Source organism: Plenodomus lingam, assembly GCF_022343315.1.
Source record: "Plenodomus lingam strain CAN1 chromosome Unknown contig_9, whole genome shotgun sequence".
Classification (NCBI taxonomy): domain Eukaryota; kingdom Fungi; phylum Ascomycota; class Dothideomycetes; order Pleosporales; family Leptosphaeriaceae; genus Plenodomus; species Plenodomus lingam.
This window is the reverse complement of record NW_027093973.1, coordinates 72,067-96,346: the sequence shown is the minus strand read 5'-3', so window position 1 is coordinate 96,346 and position 24,280 is coordinate 72,067. Positions and strand designations below refer to the sequence as shown.

Sequence of the window (24,280 nt, the reverse complement as noted above, 5' to 3'; positions counted from 1 at the left end):
TGCTGTGGAGTCGGAAGGTGAGGTCTAACTTGATGGTCAAAGTTACTTTACACGCCATCTACACCCCTCCCCACCATCCTATGAAACAATTTCACAAAACTCAGTCTCGTCTCCCATACCGGTAGCAAACAGCTGATTGCGCTGGACACAAAGACCCAGATGAAACTGATAATCACCCAGGCTGTGAAGAAGCCTCTTGAGAAGACGTAGTGGGAGAAGAACATGGGCATGGGGAGCAGGAAGTCGAGGATGAAGGTCAGTACGAAAGCGAAGATGCAGGCGAGTTTGAAGGCGCTTCGAAGCGTACGGGGATCGTCTTCACCTTCATCTGCGGTCGGAGCGAGATGCGCGGGAAGCTCAGCCGGAGGAGGGGGAGTATTAGTAGTAGTAGTGCTTATAGTATTTTGGAAGCCCTTCTTCTCCGTCAAGTCTGAGAGTTCCGGCGATGAACTATTAGCACGCGTAGTCGTGCCGTGATCTTGTGTTCCGTCTACGACAATCGCGTTGATCGCTCGGGTCAACTCCCAGTCGAAATCATCCGGTTTGAGCATGGAGATGGTGAGGGTGACTATGAGACCAGTCGTGATGGCTGCCACGTTACCAGCCAGTGTTGGGTAAGATTTGCCAGTCGTTTCCACGTCAATGACACCGTAGTAGACCTTTGCGGTTGCAAGCCATGCCGTCAGACCAGCGGCGAGCCCAGTGAGACAGCCGGAGATGGCACCAGCCTTGGTCTGCTTACGCCAGACGATTGTGAAGGCGGTGGGAAAGACGGCTCCGCCGATGAGGAGACCCATGACTCTAAGGCGTGTTAGCGGATTCTGTAACGGCAATGGCAATGGCAATGCCAGGGGATCTTTACAAGAACAGCCAGCCAAGGTCGATGGAAAGTGCGTTCCATATGCAGGCAAAGACAGACATGATCAACCCAAACACACAAATCATAATGTGTGAGACGAAGATCAACTGCTTGGGTGTAGCCTTGGGCTGGATATACTCCTTGTACACATCAAAGGTCAGAAGCGACGAGACGGCGATGAGCTCAGCCGATGCGCATGAAGTGACTGCCATGAACAAGACGACAAGAAGTGCCACGGCGCCGCCCTGACCTAACAGAGTTTCCGCAGCAAAAGCAGAGGCAAGTCCCGACGAAATCTGTCCAGGGGTTGGCAGGTCGGGGTAGGTCGGGAAGCGCGGGTTATCCGTGAGTGCTGCAGCGGCTAGACCGAGTGTTGTCGCGAAACCAAATGGAATCGCGAACCATGCGATACCGCCTAGAAGATAGGCGCGAACGGCAGTTGAAGGCTTGGAGGCAATAGCACGTTGCCAGTACGCCTGGTCGAGGAACACGGTCCCTGATCCGGAGCAGAGTTGGATGACGCCAAAGATTAAGCCGTAGTTGGACTTGAGCGTCAGATAGGATCCATCTTGGTTGCCCTCGATTGGACGTTGACTTCCAGCCCTGACAAGCAAGTCGTACATGTTGCCAGGCGAGCCGATTAACGGATTGACGGCATAGGTGTTGAACATGAAGTATAAGATGATGATCATCAGGATCAGGGTATGGCTGTAGTCGCAAAGGAACGTTGCTCTAAGTCCACCAAGCATTACATACGCGCATACACCTATTTTTTTCGTCAGTATTGGAGCTGTACGGGTGCGCCACGCTTCACGCTTACCAACAGGTATTAGGAAAATAGCTGCATATACGGGCATTCCTGTCAGGCTTGTCACGACTGCACTGCCTCCCAAGAGCAACTGACTCCCGACTAGAATGTTTGTGATGAAAGCAAAGACCATGAAGACTAAATGCGCAGCCGTGCCGTATCTGGCTTTGACGATTTCAAGGTAGGTGTGGCATCGAGGCGCGTTTTGCTTGACTTTGCAGGCCAGAATTGCAAACATTAGGATTTGAACCTTCAGAGCACCATCAGTCTGCGTACCGTACATAGATGGGAGTTTGTGGCGGGAGACGTACTGTAGCTCCAGCTGCATACCAATAGCTTCCTGCAATTCCATAGGTATACGCGACAGTCGATGATTGCAGGAGTGTAGCCTTGGAAAAATCAGCCGCGTATTCCTTATGTTCCCTGTTACGGATACTTACTGCCCATGTCCAGGCCGACACAATACCAGAGGCGATCAAACCTGGCTTGACAGAGCGAGAAGCGGTATTAAACTCCTCAGACTGATGCGTCGAATACTGCGTATAACGGTTCTGCAAATAAGATATGCCCATCATCAAAAAGGCAAAGAAGAATCCAATGCCAACGACGACGCCTGGTTCTGGTCAGTTGCCACTGCCGGTATTGCCAGACTCTTCCATCATAGTGAGACCAACTTACCATAGCCAGCCCCTACTGGTAGCGGTGTCACAGCCGTATCTGCCATCTCGAGTTCCCAGGCAAAAAAAAAATCAATATCTTGATTTTCGCAACCCAGGCGTCCCAGCGTCGCGTTCAAGGCTATATGCCATGTCGTACATGCCCCTGGACGCACATAGATGTACCTAGGTCAATCACAATCGAGATGGCAGTACGGTATCGCAGTTGGAGATGCCATGCGATACACGCCTCCAACTACTCCAACTTTTTCAACGAATTGTCTTGTTTGAATTTATGCCGATCATCTACCTACCGTGCCGCAGTGTGTTCGCATGCTGTCGCAGAGATAGGCTTCCTGGTTAAGAGTTGATAAGAATGCCACTAGGAGGCGGCGATCGCCTGGGGTTTGCTTAGGGCCGACGCGCTGTTATCTGTAGCATGTGAGTCGATGTGCAGTACATGCCGAATACATGCCGACTACATGCTATGCTGGCAATGGTTCTGATGGACCGTCGAGTGCATGGTAAACCCTGGCTGCTGGTCAAGTTACCCCACGGATGTTGATATGGTGGGGCCAGTGCTGATCGACAGGGTCCATGTTGGGGTGAATTCAGTGAAAGGCCTAAAGTACATCGTCCAGGAAATACATTAGGTCTTTGACAGATCAAGGCTGGACGGAGTTGAAAGATTGGAGCCTGTGTCTTTGAAGTCAGAATGATAAGACATCGTAGTTTGCAGAGTACGATAGTCTACAGCACGTAGATCAACTGCGGCTAAACTCTACCAAGTCTATCGGTACCAAGTAACTACTGACGACTTGGATGGAGCACTTCAGCGCTCAGGTGAGGAAGCACGCAAGCTGCAATAGCTTAGTCACATAAAGCGCATTGTACCGGTAGTCTGCATGTGTGAGGTTACAGCAACTCTCCCAATTCGTTGACGAAACATGTGGATGCTAGTCAATGGAAACGACGTCATCATGCCGCAAGAGTCGTCTTGCTCTAAGTAATGGACCCTCATATATTCTGGCAACATGAGAAGCAGACCTCGACAGTAACATGCCTTAATTTTTCATTCCTCAACTAATCGCGCATTCATAGTCTATTCATTCAAGCGGAAGCTGAGATTACAATTCAAATAACGCAGGCGTTTCAACCCCGCTCCTCAGCCAGCAGTGCATCGGAACCATGTCTCCTGATACCAAAAAGCAGAAAAACATGAGATTTGGACACTTACCGCTGTCGACATCTGGGCCTCAGGAGACAAGTTTAACTGTACAACCACTTATTGTTATGATGTTGTCATACTTTAGGCTAATTATTCTAGGGAAACGCACTTCTGCGTACACCTTATTTCAACAAGGGCTCTGCCTTCACCAAGGAAGAACGTAGTACTTTTAAGCTTCACGGCCTGCTTCCAACAAATGTTCAGACACTCGAAGAACAAGCTAAGCGCGCCTACGCCCAGTACAGGTCACGACCAAATGATTTAGCAAAAAACACGTTCATGAGCAGCCTCAAAGAGCAAAATGAGGTGCTCTACTACCGCGTAGGAAGAAAGCATGCGTATATGCGTATTCTTGGGCTAATAAACGTTCTAGCTTATCCTTGACCATCTCAAAGAAATGTTTCCCGTCATCTACACACCCACCGAAGGCGAGGCCATTGCCGACTACTCAAGATTATTCCGCAGGCCTGAGGGATGCTTCTTGAACATTGACGACGCCGATCGGATCGAGGATGACATCAACCAGTGGGGCAACCCAGAGGATATCGATGTCATAGTTGTGAGCGACGGACAGCAAATTCTGGGCATAGGCGATCAAGGTGTCGGTGCGATATTGATATCAGTAGCCAAATTGGTCATTTACACGCTATGTGCCGGAATCCACCCCTCTCGTACGCTCCCAGTTGTCCTTGACTGTGGGACTGATGTAAGTATCAACAGCGTCGACTTATATTCCATGCACTAAACAAGTTAGAATAAAGAACTACTCGAAGATGACCTGTACCTTGGCTTGCGTAAGGCACGCGTGACCGGAAAAGAGTACGACAGCTTTGTGGACAAGTTCGTGAGCGCATGCAGGAAGCGATACCCCAACGCATACATACATTTCGAAGACTTCGGACTCAACAACGCAAGGCGTATCCTGGATAAGTACACGCCAAAAATCGCTTGCTTCAACGATGATGTGCAAGGCACAGGCTGCGTAACCCTAGCAGCAATTATGGCCGCCTTTAAGGTCAGCGGGACTAAGTGGGACGAGGCTCGCTTTGTCATGTTCGGGTCGGGATCAGCAGGCACTGGCATTGCAGACCAGATCAAAGATGCAATATCGCAAAATACCGGGAAATCGAGAGAGGACGCAGGACATCAAATATGGTAGGTCAGATTGTGTGACGTGCTACGATTTACGATGAGTGTAACCTGTCCTTTAGGTGTGTCGATAAGCCCGGACTGCTATTGAAAGGCAAGAAAGACGAGCTCACACCAGCTCAGATGGCATATGCTAGAGATGATAAGGAGTGGGAAGGTAAGGAACACGGTGATCTTCTCTCGGTCGTGAAAGAAGTCAAGCCACACGTGCTCATCGGCACTTCAACGAAGCCTGGAGCGTTCACCGAGGAGATTGTTCGCGAGATGGCCAAGCATATCGAACGCCCAGTTATATTCCCACTTTCGAACCCAACGAGGCTCCACGAGGCAAAGCCGCAGGATTTGTACGACTGGACGGACGGCAAAGTGTTGGTGGCGACCGGCTCTCCATTCGACCCGGTGAAGTATAACGGCAAGGAGTATGACATTTGTAAGTCACCAAGAGGGCGTGACCGTTTTCTTGTTCACTAACGTGGCTAGCTGAATGCAATAACTCAGTTACCTTTCCTGGAATTGGTCTTGGCGCAGTGCTCAGTCGTACACGCCTAGTGACGCCTGCGCTTCTCGTTGCCGCTGTGCAAGCTCTCGCGTCAACAGCGCCTGTAGTCAAAGGCTCTGGCGCAGGTTTGCTGCCTGATGTTGAAGATGTGCGCGATATTAGTGTTCAAATTGCGCGGAACGTCATCAAGCAGGCGGTCAAGGATGATCTTGCGCATATCAAAGATATCCCCACAGACGACGATGACCTGGAAGAGTGGATTCGGGAGCAGATGTGGGATGCAGAATATAGGCCGCTGAAACTGATTCATGAAAGTGTAGCAAATGCACATGCTAAAGGGGAAGCAGGGACTTCTTCTGGTCAACGAGCGGCTCGATTTTGAGACTAATGGGTTGAGATGATAGATGAATGCCAATGGTGCTACAATGATTCGTAATGGAACCATTCCACAGAAGGCATGTTCAGGAAAAGTAATTTCGTCTCGAGATTTGCTTGGTGTAGGAGTCACTTATATCTTTGAGAAGGCCAAGGTCATGTTACGCCGGCCTTGAATGATCAAGATAATAGGAGTCAACACCACTTGAATGAAAGACTTATGGAAAACGCATAGATACGTCTGCAAACACAGCTACTGTATCATAACATCAAAGCACGTCGAATACGCCGGCTTCCCAGTAGTATATCAAACCCAAACCATCATGTGATGACCCGCTTCCATACACTGAGGCCTACACACCGTCAGCACACTCTCCACCACCCACACGCAATTCCACTCCACTCACAACCTCAACGTCATCTAATTCCCCTTATCCTGCAACTCGGGCGGACTAACCACCCCCTCATCCTCCGGATACGCAAAACTCTCCTCCGAAAACCCATTCTCCTGTACCTTATTCTCCTCTGTATACTCCGCCACATCCACAATCTCACGCTCCTTTTCCCCCTTCCAGTACACGGCCACACGCCCTGCATCCCCTGTCCTCACACCTCCGAAATCAGCGCGCGAGTGCCCGTTGCCGCCAAATAACAGCTTGATCGAGTCGCCGGCGTGCGCACTGGCCATGGGCGCGGGGTTCTCTTGGTTTGCGAGGCTGGCGGAGGAGGAGGATGAGGAGAGGTATTGGATGGGGTTACACTGGGTCGGGTGACATGCGTGGGTGTCCGTATTGCCGCGCAGATCCCAGAGATAGTTTATGGATTCATCGACCCAGTCTCTGGGGTTTTGCTCGGAGCTGATCCAGCCGTGCTAGAGGTTTCTGAACCAGGGCCGCTTTGTTTTGGGGGAGGAGTTGGGGGTTGGATCTTTTGGGGAGGTGGAGAGGGAATCGATTGTGCGCGGGGGGTCCTCGAGGGAGGCAGCTTTCATGTCGGCAAGGATGCCGGTGTTGTTATGGGCGGTACAGTGGAGCCATGAGTGGGATTTTGCGAGGGAGGTAAGGGTTAGTAGGGTGGGGATGAGACACGTGAGATGCATTTTTCGTTATCTTTTGCGCAAATAGGGGTTGTATGGTTGGTGAACCGAGTAGAGATTTACAAAGCTTTCGAATCATTAATCCAAGGCGTATATGTACTTTCTTCCAAGGACTTTACGTGTTGTAGTCACAGTGTGTCGAGTCCAAGTCCTTCGTTTGTGTCAATAGAGCCAGCGTCATCCAGGCAATTCACACACATTGTCCAATCTATCAGCTAAAGAAATTCAAAGCACAGCACAGAGAATCATGACCCATCAAACACCATACCACGCGAACCCATTACCCCTTCTTCGTCCGCGTCCAATTCTTCTCCTGCACCTCCTCCTCCCTCACACTCGCCACCGTCGGCACCAGCCAGCTCACCAAACCCCCCAAAACCCACTTCGGCAACTTCCAAAGGAAGACCTTTCCCAGCCCAACCACCCACCCCTTCCAAAATTCAAAAACATCCAAAACAAACGCATGCCCAGGGACCTCCCTATCCAGCCAAACCAGCCCACGAATCTGCCTCGCGTTGCGGGGGAACCAGCGATACTGCATTGGCTGGCCCCAACTCGCGGCCGTCACGAGGTCGATGACAAATAAGGCGGTGATGACGTTGCGCTGGAATTTGATGCACTCCCACATCCACAGTGCAATGCATGCGAGGTCGGCACGGCGCGCGGCCCAGAAGCGTGATTGGGTTTGGCGGAGACAGAGCCAGGTGGAGTGGCGGACGGGGATGTAGGACGGGGGGCAGTGGGTCCAGTCATCTTTGGGGCGCCAGGTGGAGGGTTGGAGGAGGGAGAACGGCGTGTGGACTCGGAAAGGGATGTGGCGGGGTCTTCTCAGGCGTGGTCCTGAAGGTGTGGCTGTAGGACCTCCAGAGGGACGTGGGGATCTGGGGGCCAGGGGAGCGGTTGGTCTAGGTCTAGGGGCCTGGGCGTGGCGAAGACCTCTGGGTGGTGTTGGAGGCAGATATCTGGTGTTGCCATATGGGCCATTGAGCGAATAGATGTCGTTGTCGTTGTATTCGTCCGAGCTATCGAGTTCAGAGGTTTCGTCGTCATAAATATCACCTGGGCGGTTTAGATATTCTGGCTCATTTTCCCGGTTTTCTTGTACAGTGAATATCCCAGGGTTAGTGACTGCAGCGGCAATGACAGCAAGCAACCCAATGGCAGTGCGTGGATAATCGATTATCGCCGGGAGGCTTCTACCCATTAGACCAGTGATATTCCCCAACCCGAGAGTCAACGTGGAATTTTTCAAGACAACATAGCCGATACATGCGTTCATGAGGAGGACGAGGATTAACCTGGACTACAGCTTGTGTTAGATGCTTGTTCCGAGCTAGTTGGCGGAAGGGAAATGTTTACTGAGGAGATGGACATGGCCAGATGGCTGAGAGCCTGCTCCCCGTTGTGCAGCTCGGAGCTGACGCTATCATCCCTCATAATAGGCGTCACCGCCTTCATACGCCGAAGAACCCATATCGCTATCAGAAGCACGGAGATGAACGGGAATCTAGCAACAAGAAATACTATCCATGGTATGATTTTCCAGCAAACATAGCCTCCCACGACATCTGTGAGGAACAGTGCTCCGGCTAGGATCTAACAAATAGATTAGGAAATTATTGAGGAATGCGGGTGAAGGATAGATAATGGCCCTACAAAGTGGTCATGCAAAGACGCATCGCGAAGCTTTTGCTGGCTTCTTGACCGTGGTTCCGGCTGTGATAAGTCTGTCCAGCCTTCTCCACCTGTTGACCTTTTTGTCAAAGGCCTTGAGCTATACGAATGCCCATTCGCACCATTGATCTCACTGTTGCTGGTGCTGTTCCATTCGTCGAGAAATGCGAGGTCAGTTCGACGTTGTATAACCCGGTGTCTCCGTGCTTGAGCCCGTGAAGACATCTGCACGGCGTAAGACAGGGCAAGCATTGTGTGTAATGTATGATTTTGAGAATCCAGGAACAAAATGTTGTTTCTTGTGTTGGGTAAGAAGTGCCTGGGCGATGTTTGGTGATTATATGAAGACTGCAGGACAAAGAAAGATGGGGAGGTTTCCGCATCTGGGATGACAAAGGATGCGGTAGGTAAACACGAGCAACACAGAGAAAGATAGAGAGGTGTTTGGCATGGATTGCTTTGCGTTTGTGAATATACGGATTTGGAGGTTTTTCGCTGGAAATAGATGAGCGCGGGCAGTAGAGGTGAAGTTCCACGGGCAAGGATAATTTGGAGAACACAACACAAGCCATGTATGTTTAGACCTTTGTTCTTGTAGTAGACCTACGAAAAGTCCTCTGTAAGAAAACGAATTTGAACATGCATACTGACTGCAAATTGTAGTCGCAGATCGTATGTCTCAGTCTTAAACGCTTTCTCGAGCTTCGACTTCCCATAGCAGAAAGTCAAAATTTTGTCTATAGTCCTCGTCGTTGTAGTACAGTCCTGCAATTGCATAGTCAAGTAGAAGCCGTGCAAAGAAGTCGTCCTGGCGTCGAACAAAGGAACAGAAACCTGCATAGTCTCTTCCGAGGAGATAGTGGACAAAGGACTGGTTCATCGTGAAGTTGGCGGCCTGGGCAATTGTCTCAATGTCCTTAATGGTAGGACCGACGATTAATGCCATCAGCGAAGTGAGTCCTGCGGTGTGCTGCAATCCCTCTACAGCTGCAATGTAAGCAAAGACTATTGGGTTGTCGAGGTTGAGGTTCCGCAGTGATTGGGTCATGTGGTCTTCACGGGTATGGGCTGTGCGAATGTCACCCAGGACAATCAGACTCCTTCCAGCCAACCTCGTGACATCGATGTGATATAGGTCCTTGCTGTTTTCTTTCGTCACGTCCTGTAGTACACCCGCATCTTGTCCCACTGAGAAGACATCGATGGTGAGGACTGGCCTAGCATTAAGCGAGATCAAATGCCGATTGAGATAGGCAACGAAATGCCTGCGCAGGCCATGAGTGGCCGTTGGAATAGAGTCGGATAACACGGCAACGGCGATGTCGTGTGTGAAGCTCTGATTGCTTGTCCGTGTTGCGATGAAGGCTTTAGCGAGGTCCGTGCCGAATTGGTGCGCTCGCTTATCGTCGCCATAGACGTAGCGCTGGTAGTCTTGAATGGAGAAAGGGTAGGGAGTATTCCCTTCGCCGGCAAATTGGTAGAGTGAACAGACTTCTGGAACCATTGATTGTCAGAGGTCCAACGCCAGCAATGGGTACAGAGTAGGAGTAGTCAACGTGTAGACGAATGTACTAAATACATTTACATTTGAACTTCGCTTGTCGCTTTCGCATGAAATTGAGCTGTGGTATTCGCAGTGCCAAGAAGGGGGCTGTGTAAACACATCTTGCAGCAAACTTGATCATCTTTGGTCGAATGTGTTGCTGCAGATCGTGGCCTAGATCGCCTCCACTTTGACGTTGTTGCGATGATGCACCCGAGCCTGCTCTGTTGGGTGATGATCGTGTCGATCTTTGGAGCTGCCGAAGATACTAGATGAGCCTCATCCGCTGCAGCAGGTTTCTGCCATGGTTCATCCTGCCTCATTCCCAGAAGACAGGCTTCGGCGTAAATCTTGGATGTAAGAGCACATAAGGTTAGGTAATAACTATCCTTTCAGGCGAACATCGCAACGTGAGATCCTCGAAACGATTCAACCATGTGCATACTCTAGTAGTCTTGTAGTCTACACATTGCCGTGTAGAAAATCGGTTGCAGGCTGGATTGAGAAGCCAGAAAAGAGTTGAATCTAGGTTGAGGATTGGGAAAGGGTAGAAGGATACTCATTGATTGTTCGATTCTTAGACAAGGATGGTCGTTGAATCAAGGCGACACACAAGAGCATCCGTCTGGGCGACAAGACCAACGCTTGTGAAGCTGGATGGTCTTAGCGGCCGACTCAGACATGTTGATGTAGTTAGTTGTACTAGGGTCGAAATATTCTCGACTTTACATTTTGTTCCTGGCAATGTGCGACACGTCGCTCTGTTTGTCGTGCTGGAGTTTCAGTGGCGAGTGCCGAGCAAGTGGTAAGCCAAGAGTCTCGGGATGAATCTGAACCTGATATGCCGCCGCAATGCCGGCTTTCAATGTACTCAAGAGTATGTAGTGTTTGGGGGCTGCGTTGCCTTGATAATCACTTGTTTTGTCGACACAGGCCTTGTATCGCTTTTTGGTGGCAACAGGCCATCTGAAAAAGTGAGAAACAACAAATCACAGCTGCTGATGTGCTGATTGCAACATTCAAGAGTCTTTTCATCTAGAGTCGTGTGAGATGCGTGGCCATGGCCATGGTGTAGGTAGTAGGTGGTGGTGGTAGTACTAGTACAGTACTTGACCGACCTAACTTACCCCTCACACGTCATCATCTCCAACCACAATCACAAGTACCTACGACAACACGAAAATCATCGATGGTACACTCTGTCCACAAGTCTCTGCTGTCCTACAATCCTCTCAAGCCCCCATCCCACATCGACGACACAAGCCCCTCGTATCCTATCGATATACGAACCCCTTGCAAACGCAAACGCTTGCTGCACACCCGCTGTCCATGGCTGCCGATCGCTCAAGCCTCCTGCTCGTTTGAGCCTGGCTTCACCGCTCGCACTATTGTGTTTGCAGCGGGCTACCTTATCCACCTTCCGCAATCATGGATCGACCAGGCTACTTCGACTACTACAGTACTAAGTCGTCTTCGTTGTTCCGCCGTGGTTCGAATTCCAGTTTTGGGACGGTTGCTTGGGGTGTTACGTGAGGCTGGGCTGGGTATTTAGTAGCCTGGCTGTCTGCCCGCATGCGTGCGCGCCTCTTCTCTCTATTCTGTGTGTTGTAGCTGGCGAGACGACATGCGGTTTACATTTGCTGTTGCAGGGTTGCTGTGCGGTCTTCAGGTGGTTGCTTTGCGCATCCTTCCTCGGACTGCAGTGGAGAGGGAGAATGAGGTCGCAGCTACACGGTCAAAACGCAGTCTGTACAAGCGTGCCGATGAGGAATTGGACCTAACTCTTCTTTACCCTGAGCGCAACCTTTCCGTCCCAATTGACTTCTTCCACAACGAGACGCGATACGAGCCCCACGAGAATGGGACTTTCGACCTGAGATACTGGTTCGATGCTACCTACTACAAGCCAGGAGGACCCGTCTTCGTCCTTCTCGGCGGAGAGACTGATGGAGAGGGTCGTCTCCCCTTCTTGCAAAAAGGCATCGTCCACCAGGTCATCAAGGCCACTGGCGGTCTGGGCGTCATTCTCGAGCATCGATACTATGGAAAGAGTTTCCCGGTTCCCGATCTTACGACCAAGAACATGCGATTTTTGACGACGGAGCAGTCGCTCGCTGAGATTGACTACTTTGCCCGCCATGTGAAATTCACGGGCATCGATGCAGATCTGACTGCGCCTAACACACCGTGGATCGTCTATGGAGGCTCGTACGCTGGAGCCCAGGCGGCCTTTGTGAGGGTCGTCTATCCAGACACTTTTTGGGGTGCCATCTCCTCTTCTGGAGTGACGGTGGCCATTTACGACTACTGGCAGTATTTCGAGCCCGCCCGGCTCTATGGCCCACCCGACTGCATCAAAAACACTCAGATCCTGATTGATGTCATCGACGGTATCTTGATCCGTCAAAACGACACGGCCCAAGTTCAGGCACTCAAGGACGTCTTTGGCATGCCCGACGTTCTTGACAACCGCGACTTTGCAGGTCAAATCACCGGCGTCTATGGTCTTCAAAACACAAACTGGGATCCAGCCGAGAACTCGGGCTCTTTCTTCAACTACTGCCAAAACATCACCTTTGCGGAACCCCAAGGTGAAAACCTCCGCCCGGCCGTCGCCGCCCTCGTTGATACTGCTGGCTACACGAACAATAGCCTTGTGCAAAACATCACCCTCAACGCCATCACCTGGCTCAACCGCACGGCACTCGCTTCGCAACGAGCCTCGAACCGCACGCAAAACGCGTACTTCACCACCCTCAACGCTACAGCCCTCCAGTCCTACACCACGCTCCAAGACTATGCCGCAACCAGCTGGCCGTACCAAGTCTGCACGGAATGGGGTTACATCCAAACGGGCAACACGCCACCCGACCTCATGCCCCTCATCTCCCGCACTCTTGATCTAGACTACCTAACTTTCTTCTGCCGCGCACAATTCAACCTGACGACCCCGCCGGACATTGATCGCGTCAACAAATACGGGAATTATAGCATTGCCTACGAGCGGCTTGCGCATATTGGCGGCAACGCGGATCCCTGGCGGCCTGCGACGCCTCTTTGGTATCCCGAGGCACGGAATACGTCGACGAGCGAGCCGTGGTTGATGATTAGCCATGGGGTCCATCATTGGGAGGAGAATGGCGTGTTTGAAAATGAGACGACCAAGGAGATTCCGCCGCCCCAGGTCGTATATGCCCAGCAGTACCTGAAGAATTTCGTCGTCGACTGGTTGGATGGTGAGTTTTCCCTCGGTTCCTCCTTGTTGTGAAATGATATGCTGATGATGTTTTCTTCTTCTCTGCAGAATTTGATAGGCAAAAAGGGAGCCATGTTGAGCTTTAGACGTCGAGAGTGTTGGTATGCTGGAGCGCGCCAGGTATGAGGTAAAAAGTCTGGATGCTTTATAGGTCGCAAAGGGTACAGTACAGTAAACGTTACTCTTCGAGTCAGTTTTTGGTTTCAGACATGGTTCACATCAGGTGCGACAATAAGGTGTAGATATATATGAAGCTGCGAACATGTTAGAGGGTGCTGTGCTTGAAGCCTTGACTGCGTGACTAGAGTCCTACTTACAGTGGGCATGTGTAAGCCCGACCTGTCTCATAGCAGAATACAGGCCGGTGATCTATTATCGCAGTCGAGTACGCTGGGACTGAGCTGAGCTGAGCTGAGTGAGCTGAGCTGAGCTGAGCTGAGCTATGGGCTGGGCTGGGCTGGGCTTGCGATAGTAGTCACCCCCAATACCAAAGATGGCCCGGCCCGCGCATGCGCAAGACATAGGTAGCCGGTAACCCGCGGCGCATACAACCTACAGTCTGTCTTCAAAACCTTCCCGTCCCCTCTTTTCCAACAAAAGCAGCTTAATCATCCATGTCCTCTTCCTGATCGCGCCCCGGACTCCTGCTCCTCGCCCGGCCCGCACCACGCCCACTCTGTCTGCGGTCGTGATCGCGCGCACGGCTCTTGGCGGCAGGCGGCGGGCGCACAAAGGCGAAGTCGACAGTGATTTTCTGTTCGAGGAGCTCTTGGCCGTTTGCGCCTTTGATGGCGGCTTTGGCTTCGTCCATGGTGGGGAATTCGATCAGTGCGTAGCCCTGTTGGCATGGATTGTTAGAGAAAGAGCAAGGAAAATGAAATAAGATGCTGGTCTTGCTGTAGTCTGCGTGGTCTTTTTGTTTTTTTTTTCTCTGGTTGTCGATGGACATAACAAACACATACCTTGACATAGCCGGTTCTGCGGTCCAAATTCATGTGGAGGTTCTTGATGGTGCCGAATTCGCCAAAGAGGTCTTGCACGTCTTCTTCCGTTGCTTCCTCGTGCACGTTGGTGACGATGATGATCCAGCCTTCGATGGAGCGGACGGCTGTCGCGCCGGCTGCAGTGCGCGCGTCGCTGGCTTGAGTGGTGTCGGCTGACAGAGACTGCTGCTGCTGTTGCTCCGGCTGGTCAATGTCCATTTCTGCGTCGGCCATGGCTGCGACGGGGGGTTGTGATTGTGGCTGTTGATATACTGTGTAGAGTGGTTTGTATACGGATTAGGTAGGGGAGGTAACTGCCTGTCTGCTACCTAGGTAAGTACTTGTGTGGGGTCCTGTTGCCAAGACTTTCCCGTCTGCGCTTTCCCTTTTTCGCATCTGCCCCGCCAAGCCTCTCAGCCTCTCACCTTAGTACCAAGCCTCGTTCTTCGCATTCAGTGCTGACCACAGCGGCCTGTCCTGTATTGAATGCCTCAAGCACGACTGCAAGAATGAGAGTGGCCAAGATGATCGCACCTAACTCGTCTCTACCAAACAGTGGATCGACTCATGTGGGGGTTGTTGTTGGACTGTGCAAAACCCCCTCCCACCCCCCCATCGACGTCACCCTTTCGTCCATCATCCGTCCATCATCGCACATGGTAAATTTCCTCATAGACATGTCGAACTACGTGAACAAACTCTTCTTCCAAATCGACGGCTCCCTGGCTCCCCTCTCTTGTTGTGCATTCTTGTACATTGCTATCCTCGCCTCTTCTTTGCTCGTCTCTTCCCGTTCCCGCCGTGACTTAGAATCTGTGACCACACGCTAGCACCATGGCAACATTCAGTACAGTACGATCACCCACCTCTCCATGTCTTACAAAGTCTGATTAACCAAGATTGCTATGATTGGCTGTGGAAGCATGGGTGGTGGCATGGCACTGCTCTTTGCAGAAGATGGCGTCCATGTCTCACTTTCAGATCCCTCGGACCAGGCCATGGATCAAGTCATTGCAAAGGGCGAAGAGGCTGGATACAGGGGTAGACTACAAAAATACAGTGGTACGGTCAGATTCCATCCAAAATATAGTATCGGGCATTGATACATCAACAAGATTACGACTCACTCTGCAAATCACTGTCTTCACCGCGCCTGCTTGTCTTTTCTCTACCCCATGGCAATGTTGGTGACAAGGTTCTCGATGGACTGATGCCTCATCTCTCCCGCAACGACATTATCCTGGACTGTGGCAACGAACACTTTGCCAACACCGAGCGACGACAAGAAAAGGCTAGGAGCACAGGCATCCACTACATTGGCTGTGGTGTCAGTGGAGGCTATCAGGCCGCTAGAGCTGGTCCCTCCATGTGTCCAGGCGGCGACCGATCTGCACTCGAACATGTTTTGCCACTGTTGAAACATGTGGCAGCAAAAGACAAGAATGGAAACCCTTGTGTTGGTATTATAGGTAAAGGTGGGGCAGGGCACTATGTAAAGATGGTACACAATGGTATTGAGCACGGCATGATGAGTGCCATCTGTGAGGCGTGGGGCATGATGCGCAACATGGGCATGGGCTATGAGCAGATTGGGAATGTATTCAAGGACTGGGACTCGCAAGGTGAACTCGTAAGTCTTGTTCAGTTGGCTCATTTACATGCGACACTCGCTAAAACCAATTTTCAGAGGAGTACATTTCTCATATCTATTGGCGCCGACCTCTCGCACAAACATGAAGATTCGGATACAAGCCAGCAAGACACTACTTCGGTAGCGAAATGTGACAGGAATCATCCTCTTGTCATCTCTGAGGTACTAGACAAGGTAGTTCAGGATATCACTGGCGAGGAAGGGACTGGCATATGGTCCAACACGGAAGCCATCGAGCTACACGTCCCAGCATTCACGCTCAACACAGCCCACGCGCTACGTCTCGCATCAGCCTACCGTGGCGACCGAGAAAAGGCCAATAAGATGTATGCTGGTGGATTCCCCCCGGCCAAGCTCGATATTCCAAATCAAAAGGGCTTCATTGAAGACCTTCGAAAAGCAACCTATGCCACCTGTCTCGCCAGCTACATTCAGGGCTTCGACATCATCGCCAAAGCCGACCGCGCTCATGCATGGAACATTGACTACTCCCAAGTTTGGCAAATCTGGCGCGCAGGCTGCATCATTCAAGCCGACTACATCTCTGATGAGATTCTTGCTCCGATTTTACAATCTAACCCTACATCTGAAGACCTGAACCTCCACTTCTCATCTAGAGTCGTAGAAAATGTACAAAATTGCTTCCCAGCCCTCCGCCGCGTCGTCGCCAAAGCAGTCGAGACGGATCAAGTCGCGCCAGCCATGGCCGCAACACTCGAGTACTTCAAAATCTCCACGGGCACCGATTTACCCACGGCGTTTTACGAAGCTGAGTTGGATTATTTCGGCAGTCACATGTTTGACAAGAAGGGTGATGCAGATCGGCAGGTCAAGCAGCCGATGGAGGGGAAACATCACTTTGAGTGGAAGCCTGCTACGAGTCAGAAGGAGAAATATGGTAAGGTTTATACGGTGTAGCAGGCCTATGCTATCATCTATGCTACTTCAGTGTGGTAAGTGGGAAGCAGCGGATCAAGCAGCACGTAATGGATGAATATGATGAATGCTACGACTAGTCCAAGCTACTCTCATGGACCAAAACATGAAACTTTATGCAAATTAGGACTGCATCCTAGATTTTACGGGAACCGAAGACTAGGTTTCTTGTTATGTTGGTAGGTTTGGAACCGATGCGCCACGTCCGCATATTTAATGTTTGGTTTATCTAGCTCTTTTTGGGATTAATCGTTAGGAACCATCTACGCGTTAGTGTTTTTGATCTGCAGCGCCATCGAATTCGATCGCTGCTAACGCTTAGATTCCCAGGATTTGCTTGCTCGGCGGTTGAAAATCAGTCGACCGAGATTATAAAAGGAGCCTGGCCGCCTGAGGTTGTGCATGCGGGAATTCGACACCATTGAGTTGAAAAGCTATATTGTCTCCGCATTGTTCGACATTGTTTATTCCGACTACGCTTATAACTCACGATTCGCTCCCAAGATGCACTCCAAAATTAATTCGCTGACTTTGCTGAGTCTGCTGTCTCTATCGCTGGCTGCTCCTGCCCCAGTCCCAGTTCCACTTCCGCAAGACGTCACACCGATACAAGAGCGTCAACTCATTAGTGGACTTTTCAACGGCTTGAATGGACTCCTCAGCGATGTAAACTCTGCAGTCGCGGCAGGTAACCCTTCTGCCCTGCTCTCCGCTCTGGGAGATATCAAACCCATTGCCCGACCCACAGACATACCAAATGCCCTCGCGGAGGAATCTGCAATCTGGGCGTCAGAAGCTCGAACAGACTTTTTTGGGGCTGTTGCAACTCAAGTTGCCAATGGTCTCATTCTCGACAACACATTCAGCGCTGCTCTCACCGGTGCTCTTCCTGCGGGTGAAAACAGCGTGATCAATAACAATTTACCCCCCGCCATGACCATTTACCCGAAAAAAGCCAGTATAGATGCTCCCTACACGCTTTCCGAGGCCGCTCTCCGTCAAGCGCTTTTCATTCCTCCAGGCTTCACATACGGGAAGAAGAATCCAGTTCTCTTCGTCCCCGGCACAGGAGCCTACGGCGGCTCCAACTTTGGCCCTAATCTCCGTAAACTGCTGACCGGAAAAGACTACGCCGACCCTGTCTGGCTCAATATCCCCAACGCTATGTTGGGCGACGCCCAAACAAATAGCGAATACATTGCCTACGCCATTCACTATCTCTCGTCCATATCCCAGCAGAAGAAAATCAGCATCATCGCCTGGTCCCAAGGCAGCCTTGACACGCAATGGGTTCTGAAATTCTGGCCCAGCACCCGCATAATCATCCGCAGTTTCCTAGCCATCAGCCCAGACTTCAAAGGGACAGTTCTCGCCAACGCCCTCTGCCTCAGTCCAAACACCAAACTAGCACTCAACCCGCTCTGCCCGGCCTCCGTCATCCAGCAAGAAGCAACCTCCAAATTCATCGCCGCCATGCGCAGCAACGACGGCAGCTCCGCCTATGTCCCCACCACAACTTTCTACAGTGCCTTGTTTGACGAAATCGTACAGCCCCAATCTGGCCCCAACGCAAGCGCCTTCCTCTCCGACGTGCGCGGCGTCGGCGTCTCGAACAACGAGGTCCAGAGCGTATGTGCAGGGCAGCCGGGTTCGGGCTTCTACGATCATGCGGGCGTGCTGTTTCATCCGCTGACGTGGGCGTTGGTTGTGGATGCATTGATGTATGGGGGCGTGGGCAAGTTGGAGAGAATCAATGTCAAGGAGGTTTGTGGGAGGCTGGTGGCGCCTGGGTTGGACCTGGACGATGTGCTGGCTACGTTGGGGCTGATTCCTGTGGCCGCGGTGTTGTTGGCGGCCAGTCAGGAGCGGAGGATTACGGAGCCGGCGTTGAGGAAGTACGCGGTATGAGGGCCCTTTTGGGTGGCTAAGCTGGATATGTGGATGGGATTTGAAGAGATGGGGAGTTGAGTAATTCTTATGCTGGCAAGTGAGAAGATTTCATGATACTTGAGGACAGGGATTGGAATCAAACATATTATCTAATTAGCAATACATAATATCATAACCCCTTCTTCACATACACATGCACACATCTATGCAGAAAATCAATCTGCAGCGCCATATCCCAGCGCCACAATCCAGATTTAATTCCCAATCCAGATTAATTTGGGTTGATATCTCATTTGAGAATGCGACTTCTTCTTAGTCCTTGCTAGGATGTGTGTACATATGCATGTGGTAAAGAGCGTATTTGCCATATTTGAGGGTGTTGGGGTTGTCACATAGTTAGCAGTGTGCGGGTGTAGCGCTGGGATTAAATAGAATACTAAAGGTAGAAGATACCACAATATATGACTCTGCTTTCAATATACGTTTGAATATTTTGATGTAATCAATCACTTCCCACAAGTCAATATGTTCCAGTCAGTCCCCCCTCATCGTGGACTTGCCTTTGAAACCCATGCATGAATCTTCTCCCCATGTCTCTTCGGCAAACCCCTATACCTCTCCGCATCATAGGTCTCCTCAATTGCCTGTGCCAGCCGCTGCGCCTTTCTAATAGCCAATCTCTTTGCCCCAGCCCAAGCTGTCTTCTCTACAAACGCGTCGGCCTCCCCCGCAAGCTGCATGCGCTTATCCCTCAGCTCTTTCCCATCCGCCCTCTCCGCCACACAAAGCCCACACCCACAGTCAAACCCCCATGTTGTCAACAGCGCTGCCTGCCGCGCCTCATAGTTCAGCGCGTCCTGGTAGCAGTGGAAGATCTCCTCGCCTTGCTTGATGGGTGCCGTGGCGCGCAGCAGCATCAAGTCTCCGAAATACTCCTTTTTGGCGTTGGCCACGCACGAGTGGTTCACATATGCGGCATGCACCCAGAGACCTGTGCTAGGGGTCCGCGCCGTATCGTGCCCAAATTGGTTACCAGGGTGGAACGCATTGCGGGACATGATGTCGTGGACACGGAAGACGTCGACGATGGGGCCTTGGGCAGTCTGCTCGGGTGCTGTTTCGCCATCGTCTTGCCAGTCGGAGTAGAGTTGCATGACGGGTTTGATCAGCGAGGGATTGCTGTGCAATTTTTGCACAATGGCTTTTGTGAGACCGACGGGGGAGAAGCGGATCTTGTCGTCGCGCAGGTCGTAGGTCATGGCGGTGAAGGCCTCGCTTTCGTGACCCCACACCACGCATAGCGGCTTCTCGCCCATGATGATTTCTCCGGCGCGCAAGTCGCGAGTGGCGAAAAGACCGCGGCCGCGTCCAGGGCTGTCTTTGATTTCAGTGTTTATGGTGAAAGTGGCGGCGTCTACACGTGGGTGCTTTGGGGAAAGAGTGCTTCGGATCTTGATGAGGTCGTAGGAGCCGGTTTCCGCCTCGAGCATCCGCTTTTCAATTCGTTTCAGTTCCTTTTTTGCGTCTTTGTCGTCGGGAGAGAGATTTTGTTGTGCCTCGAAGAACCGCTTGGCTTGCTCGTAGTTGCCTAGATTATATGCTGCACAGCCAGCGCGATACTGCGCTTTGCCGTCGAGTTCTTTTGATCGTTGGTCCTCTCGTCCAGTAAGCGAGGCCTGTGCGTCTGTGATGGCTTCGTCGTACGATTCTAATAGGAGGTTGATGTAGGCGCGGTTGCGAGATATGTCCCTTGCAAGATCTGGATTCTTTTCTGATACGAGGTCTTGCCTTGCAATGCTGAGTCCATTGGTGTACTCTTTGTGAGCTAGAGGAAGATCTTGTTGCTTGAGTGCTGTATTTCCCCTGTTTTTACAAGCAACGGCTGCCTTTTCCGCGGCCGTGGCTTCTTTGAGGTCAGATTGTGTGTCTTCGTGGCAAATGACCAGATCTGACAGATGGTCGATTCTCAGTGTTGGTTCTCCCTGATCAGTCAAAGTAAAATAAGGGTCTTTGATGACGAAGCGCTTGCTAGATTCGAGTATATCTTCTCCATGGCGCAATTTATGCAGACACACTTCCAGCCGCTCCGTGTCTTCGCCGTCTTCGTCTTGGACCATAGCCCAAGATCTAGCCGCAAGATCGACAACGGGGCTCACTCTTTTGATGCGGAGCTGCCGCCCTCGATGGTGAGTGTCCATGCGAAGTTCAGCGAGCTTCATTGGCTGTAGGTCACCTAAGGAGAGTCTGCATGGTGAATACGGTTGTCCGACAACAAGGACTGGTATACTGTCACCCCCTCGGCCTCGAGTCTGCGCCATGTCAGGATCCGGAGCACCTCCCATGTCAGCCATGAGTGAGGCACCAGTTGCTTGCTGAATGGCAGCGGTCTTGTCTCTGGGACTGCGTGCATTTCCGCTTTGATCTGAACACTGTTTTGCCCTTTCTTTGACCGTTTTACATATTCGTTCCGTCTCTTGTTCTGTGAGGAAAATAGTATTGTGGTCATCATGAGATGCCATTTTTGCTTTTTAGTGTGCCAGGACCCGCGAATTGGAACTTGTTATGTATTTTTTGTTCTCCAGTGCCGTGCTGGCTAATGCCCACCAGGGGACTTATAACCCCTAAACTCTGATTTTGTAGTGAATTTCCTGTATCGTGTTCTTTGTAGTGGAGTACTCAAGGGGTCGGCCTTTGGTTAGATTAGACAGTCTAAAGATGACAGATTTGTGCAATATTCCAATTCACGCCCAAGTTGGCGTTCGCGGTTACAGCACAGCTCTCGAGCCGATGTGGCTTGGCCGGGGTAAATTTTGAATGTTATCGATAAGTGTAGTTTACCGTAAGCGAGAGAGGGGAGCGGGGATCATAGTACAATACGTCGGTGTTTCATTCGAAACTTTGAAACTTAAATTCTCGCTTTCCCGTTTTGGTGGATGCATGCTTTGACGAAAGATGAAAGTAAAAGGAGAAAAAAAAGGGGGTGGAAACTATAAGGTTCTAAAGCCGCTTAACTATACTATGGTATGCTTATTTTACCCCGATTCAGAATGCAGAATGACCTACTGGTAAGTCTAAGAACGGCGTTCCTTGATTAGATGATCAGCCCCCAGGAAATAAAGACCAATCTGGCACAATTTTCGAACGATCATAAACAAACTTTGACGTGGGTTCAGTACGGTCAATTTAGTGTAGGAGACGAGTGACCGCCACGAACCTATTTTCTTATACCATACTCATCAACAAGTTAGGTATACAAACCTCCACATAGGTATATCTTGCACACCAGGATCCCACCATGCGCGGTCAAAGATCCACAAATTCCCCCTTGAGCAACGGGTCATCCCGTACCTGTTGCAAATAAGATTCTACTTTCCTCACCAAACTAGCAGCATCAAAGCCAAAATATTTATACGCCGCCTTACCAGGAAGACTATGCCCAAAAGTCTTCATGCAAGCAGCAGCATCTGCATACCTCTCCCAGCCATTAGGCGCAAATGGCTCAATCACAATCGCAGGAATACCGCGATGTCGCTGCAGTGTCTCGCGCTGATACTGCCTTGACTGCGCGTCGAACAGTCGCTGGCAGGGAAAGCTGACGATGCGAGTCTTGATATTCTTTGCGTTGAGGGCGTGAGCTACATCGACTGCGTGGCTGAGCTCGGCGCCCACACCGATGAGCGTTACGTCTGCGTCTTGTACTTCTTGGAATACGTATGCGCCTTGAGCGACTTTGGCGCGGCTTGTCTGCTTGTATTGGGGTAGGGTGTGCCGCGAAGTGGATATGATGGTGGGTTTGTCTTTGGCTTCGATGGCGGTTATCCATGCGCCGGCTGTCTCTTCACTGTCGGCTGGGCGGATGTATAAGAGGTTAGGCATAGACCGGTAGAGATTGGCGAGCTCAATGGGCTGATGCGTGGGGCCATCTTCGCCAGTGCCAATGGAGTCGTGGGTCTGACAAATGTCAGGCAGGTGTTATGGTTCGGAGAGGTATACCGGTATGCCATGTCTCACTTACAGCTACGTGAATTACTTGTAGACGCTGTAATGCACCCATGCGAACGGCAGGTGCTGCATACAGGTAGAACATGAAGAAGGAGGATGTGACGGGGACAAAGGTGTTGGGCGCATAGGCGGCTATGCCGTTCGATATAGCGGCCATGGCATGCTCACGCACACCGTAGTGGATATATCTGCCGCTATAGTTCCCATTGATACCGCAGGTAGTTTTTAGATTAGGCTATGAGCTGTGAGTTGATGATCTGGCCATGTATCAAAGGGATGCTTACATGTTGAAAGTCTACCTTGCCTTTCCATATCATATTGACTGATGGCGACAAATCCGCAGTGCCAACCATGAAGTTGTTAATCCTCTCCGCAACCGGATTAAACACCAACCCAGATGATTTCCTTGACGCAATTGGCGTCTCTGGAAGCGAGACTGGAATCAAGTCTTTCCAGTCATCGGGTAGACGACCTTCAACTCTGCGCTTGAAGTCCGTACTTTCCTCTGGATATCTAGCCGTGTATTCTTCCACTGTCTTTTCCCACGACTGAACTAGTTCCTGGCCTTTTCCTGGCAAATCAGCAAAGAAGTCGCGCACTCGTTCGCTAATGACAAAATATTGCTCTGGATCGAAGCCGTAGGCTTTCTTCATGTTTGCCACATCGGCAGCGCCCAGCGCCGCACCGTGAGCAGCAGCGTCACCTGCAACCGCGCTTCCGAGACCGATGATGGTGTGCACGTTGATAAACGTTGGTTTTTCGGTTGAATGCCGTGCATCATTGAGTACACGCACAAGCCTCCCAATGTCAAAGCAGCCGTCTTCGACGTCGACAACGTTCCAGCCACATGCTTCCATCTTGGAATTTACATCCTCTGTATTAGTGAGATCAACACTGCCATCGCAAGTGACTTGATTATTATCGTAAATCACCGTAAGGTTGTTCAACTTCAGGTGACCTGCCAACGAAATGGCCTCGAGTGCAACACCCTCCTGCAAACAAGCATCACCAGCCATACACCATGTGTGATTCGACACAATGTCAAACTCAGGCTTGTTGTAAATGGCCTGCAAGTTCTTCGTCGCCATGGCGAGCCCTACTGCATTCGCAACGCCTTGTCCTAGCGGGCCAGTGGTCAGCTCGATGCCCTCGTGCTCAATCTCAGGATGCCCGGGGCACAGCGCGTCCACGCGGTCTGAATGGTAAGATTTAAGCTGGTCAAGGGTCATGGCCTTGTAGCCTGTGAGGTGGAGAAACGTGTACTGAAACAAACAGGTGTGGCCATTGGAGAGCACAAATCGGTCTCGGTTGAAGTAGGTGGGTGTGTGTGGTGCGTATCGCATGACATATTTCCAGAGTGCGACGCCAATAGCTGCCATGCCAATTGCACCTCTATCGTGTTATTTTAGTGGTTGTTGCGTGCATGGCTCTGCGAATATGCTGCTTACCCTGGGTGGCCACCGTTGAACTGCTGGCAGAGATCTGCTATCAAGAGGCGGAATGTCTGCAACACATGTTCTTCTTCCTTTGAAAGCTGTTTCACCGAAGAGTTTTCGAATTCTTCCTCCTTTTTCAAGCTGTTCACGGCATGTTGGCCGGAGTCTGTAGACCCATCGGGCTGGTTCGTTTCGTTCAGGATAGGCATGACTGTACTACGCTCACCAGTGTGGACGAA

The 24,280-nt window shown here is 51.1% G+C and overlaps 13 protein-coding genes across 13 annotated transcripts; 4 read left to right on the top strand and 9 right to left on the bottom strand.

Moving 5' to 3' along the window:
* Nucleotides 1–47: 47 nt before the first annotated feature.
* IAQ61_010586 (uncharacterized protein) lies at nucleotides 48–797 on the bottom strand (the record flags this gene model as incomplete). Its single annotated transcript, XM_003834550.2, has 1 exon — nucleotides 48–797. The coding sequence occupies one exon, from the start codon at nucleotides 795–797 to the stop codon at nucleotides 48–50; it is 750 nt and encodes a 249-aa protein (XP_003834598.2).
* Nucleotides 798–858: 61 nt separating this feature from the next.
* Nucleotides 859–2,019, bottom strand: IAQ61_010585 (uncharacterized protein; the record flags this gene model as incomplete). Its single annotated transcript, XM_066098840.1, has 1 exon — nucleotides 859–2,019. One exon carries the CDS (start codon nucleotides 2,017–2,019, stop codon nucleotides 859–861), a length of 1,161 nt encoding a protein of 386 aa, XP_065950998.1.
* Nucleotides 2,020–3,511: 1,492 nt separating this feature from the next.
* IAQ61_010584 (uncharacterized protein) lies at nucleotides 3,512–5,581 on the top strand (the record flags this gene model as incomplete). The annotated part of the gene is made up of 6 exons (XM_003834549.2): nucleotides 3,512–3,598; nucleotides 3,651–3,872; nucleotides 3,925–4,257; nucleotides 4,306–4,706; nucleotides 4,763–5,130; nucleotides 5,181–5,581. 6 exons carry the CDS (start codon nucleotides 3,512–3,514, stop codon nucleotides 5,579–5,581), a joined length of 1,812 nt encoding a protein of 603 aa, XP_003834597.2.
* Nucleotides 5,582–5,995: 414 nt separating this feature from the next.
* Nucleotides 5,996–6,262, bottom strand: IAQ61_010583 (uncharacterized protein; the record flags this gene model as incomplete). Its single annotated transcript, XM_003834548.1, has 1 exon — nucleotides 5,996–6,262. One exon carries the CDS (start codon nucleotides 6,260–6,262, stop codon nucleotides 5,996–5,998), a length of 267 nt encoding a protein of 88 aa, XP_003834596.1.
* A 688-nt stretch (nucleotides 6,263–6,950) lies between these two features.
* Nucleotides 6,951–8,671, bottom strand: IAQ61_010582 (uncharacterized protein; the record flags this gene model as incomplete). Its single annotated transcript, XM_003834546.2, has 3 exons — nucleotides 8,327–8,671; nucleotides 8,030–8,266; nucleotides 6,951–7,973 (listed from the first exon to the last, which is right to left on the bottom strand). The coding sequence occupies exons 1-3, from the start codon at nucleotides 8,594–8,596 to the stop codon at nucleotides 6,951–6,953; spliced, it is 1,530 nt and encodes a 509-aa protein (XP_003834594.1). The 5' UTR covers nucleotides 8,597–8,671.
* Nucleotides 8,672–9,029: 358 nt separating this feature from the next.
* Nucleotides 9,030–9,848, bottom strand: IAQ61_010581 (uncharacterized protein; the record flags this gene model as incomplete). Its single annotated transcript, XM_003834545.1, has 1 exon — nucleotides 9,030–9,848. One exon carries the CDS (start codon nucleotides 9,846–9,848, stop codon nucleotides 9,030–9,032), a length of 819 nt encoding a protein of 272 aa, XP_003834593.1.
* A 77-nt stretch (nucleotides 9,849–9,925) lies between these two features.
* IAQ61_010580 (uncharacterized protein) lies at nucleotides 9,926–10,852 on the bottom strand (the record flags this gene model as incomplete). Its single annotated transcript, XM_003834544.2, has 3 exons — nucleotides 9,926–10,237; nucleotides 10,501–10,540; nucleotides 10,617–10,852. Coding segments are annotated over 3 exons (588 nt in total), but the record flags the coding sequence as incomplete, so codon positions are not given.
* A 659-nt stretch (nucleotides 10,853–11,511) lies between these two features.
* Nucleotides 11,512–13,155, top strand: IAQ61_010579 (uncharacterized protein; the record flags this gene model as incomplete). Its single annotated transcript, XM_003834543.2, has 1 exon — nucleotides 11,512–13,155. One exon carries the CDS (start codon nucleotides 11,512–11,514, stop codon nucleotides 13,153–13,155), a length of 1,644 nt encoding a protein of 547 aa, XP_003834591.2.
* Nucleotides 13,156–13,747: 592 nt separating this feature from the next.
* IAQ61_010578 (uncharacterized protein) lies at nucleotides 13,748–14,360 on the bottom strand (the record flags this gene model as incomplete). The annotated part of the gene is made up of 2 exons (XM_003834541.1): nucleotides 13,748–13,981; nucleotides 14,106–14,360. The coding sequence occupies 2 exons, from the start codon at nucleotides 14,358–14,360 to the stop codon at nucleotides 13,748–13,750; spliced, it is 489 nt and encodes a 162-aa protein (XP_003834589.1).
* Nucleotides 14,361–14,960: 600 nt separating this feature from the next.
* IAQ61_010577 (uncharacterized protein) lies at nucleotides 14,961–17,065 on the top strand (the record flags this gene model as incomplete). The annotated part of the gene is made up of 6 exons (XM_003834540.2): nucleotides 14,961–14,978; nucleotides 15,026–15,188; nucleotides 15,242–15,756; nucleotides 15,814–16,675; nucleotides 16,841–16,892; nucleotides 17,044–17,065. The coding sequence occupies 6 exons, from the start codon at nucleotides 14,961–14,963 to the stop codon at nucleotides 17,063–17,065; spliced, it is 1,632 nt and encodes a 543-aa protein (XP_003834588.2).
* Nucleotides 17,066–17,217: 152 nt separating this feature from the next.
* Nucleotides 17,218–18,621, top strand: IAQ61_010576 (uncharacterized protein; the record flags this gene model as incomplete). Its single annotated transcript, XM_003834539.2, has 1 exon — nucleotides 17,218–18,621. The coding sequence occupies one exon, from the start codon at nucleotides 17,218–17,220 to the stop codon at nucleotides 18,619–18,621; it is 1,404 nt and encodes a 467-aa protein (XP_003834587.1).
* Nucleotides 18,622–19,148: 527 nt separating this feature from the next.
* IAQ61_010575 (uncharacterized protein) lies at nucleotides 19,149–21,122 on the bottom strand (the record flags this gene model as incomplete). Its single annotated transcript, XM_003834538.1, has 1 exon — nucleotides 19,149–21,122. One exon carries the CDS (start codon nucleotides 21,120–21,122, stop codon nucleotides 19,149–19,151), a length of 1,974 nt encoding a protein of 657 aa, XP_003834586.1.
* A 784-nt stretch (nucleotides 21,123–21,906) lies between these two features.
* On the bottom strand, nucleotides 21,907–24,250 carry IAQ61_010574 (uncharacterized protein; the record flags this gene model as incomplete). The annotated part of the gene is made up of 4 exons (XM_003834537.1): nucleotides 21,907–22,554; nucleotides 22,619–22,840; nucleotides 22,890–23,997; nucleotides 24,054–24,250. The coding sequence occupies 4 exons, from the start codon at nucleotides 24,248–24,250 to the stop codon at nucleotides 21,907–21,909; spliced, it is 2,175 nt and encodes a 724-aa protein (XP_003834585.1).
* Between the last annotated feature and the right edge of the window lie 30 nt (nucleotides 24,251–24,280).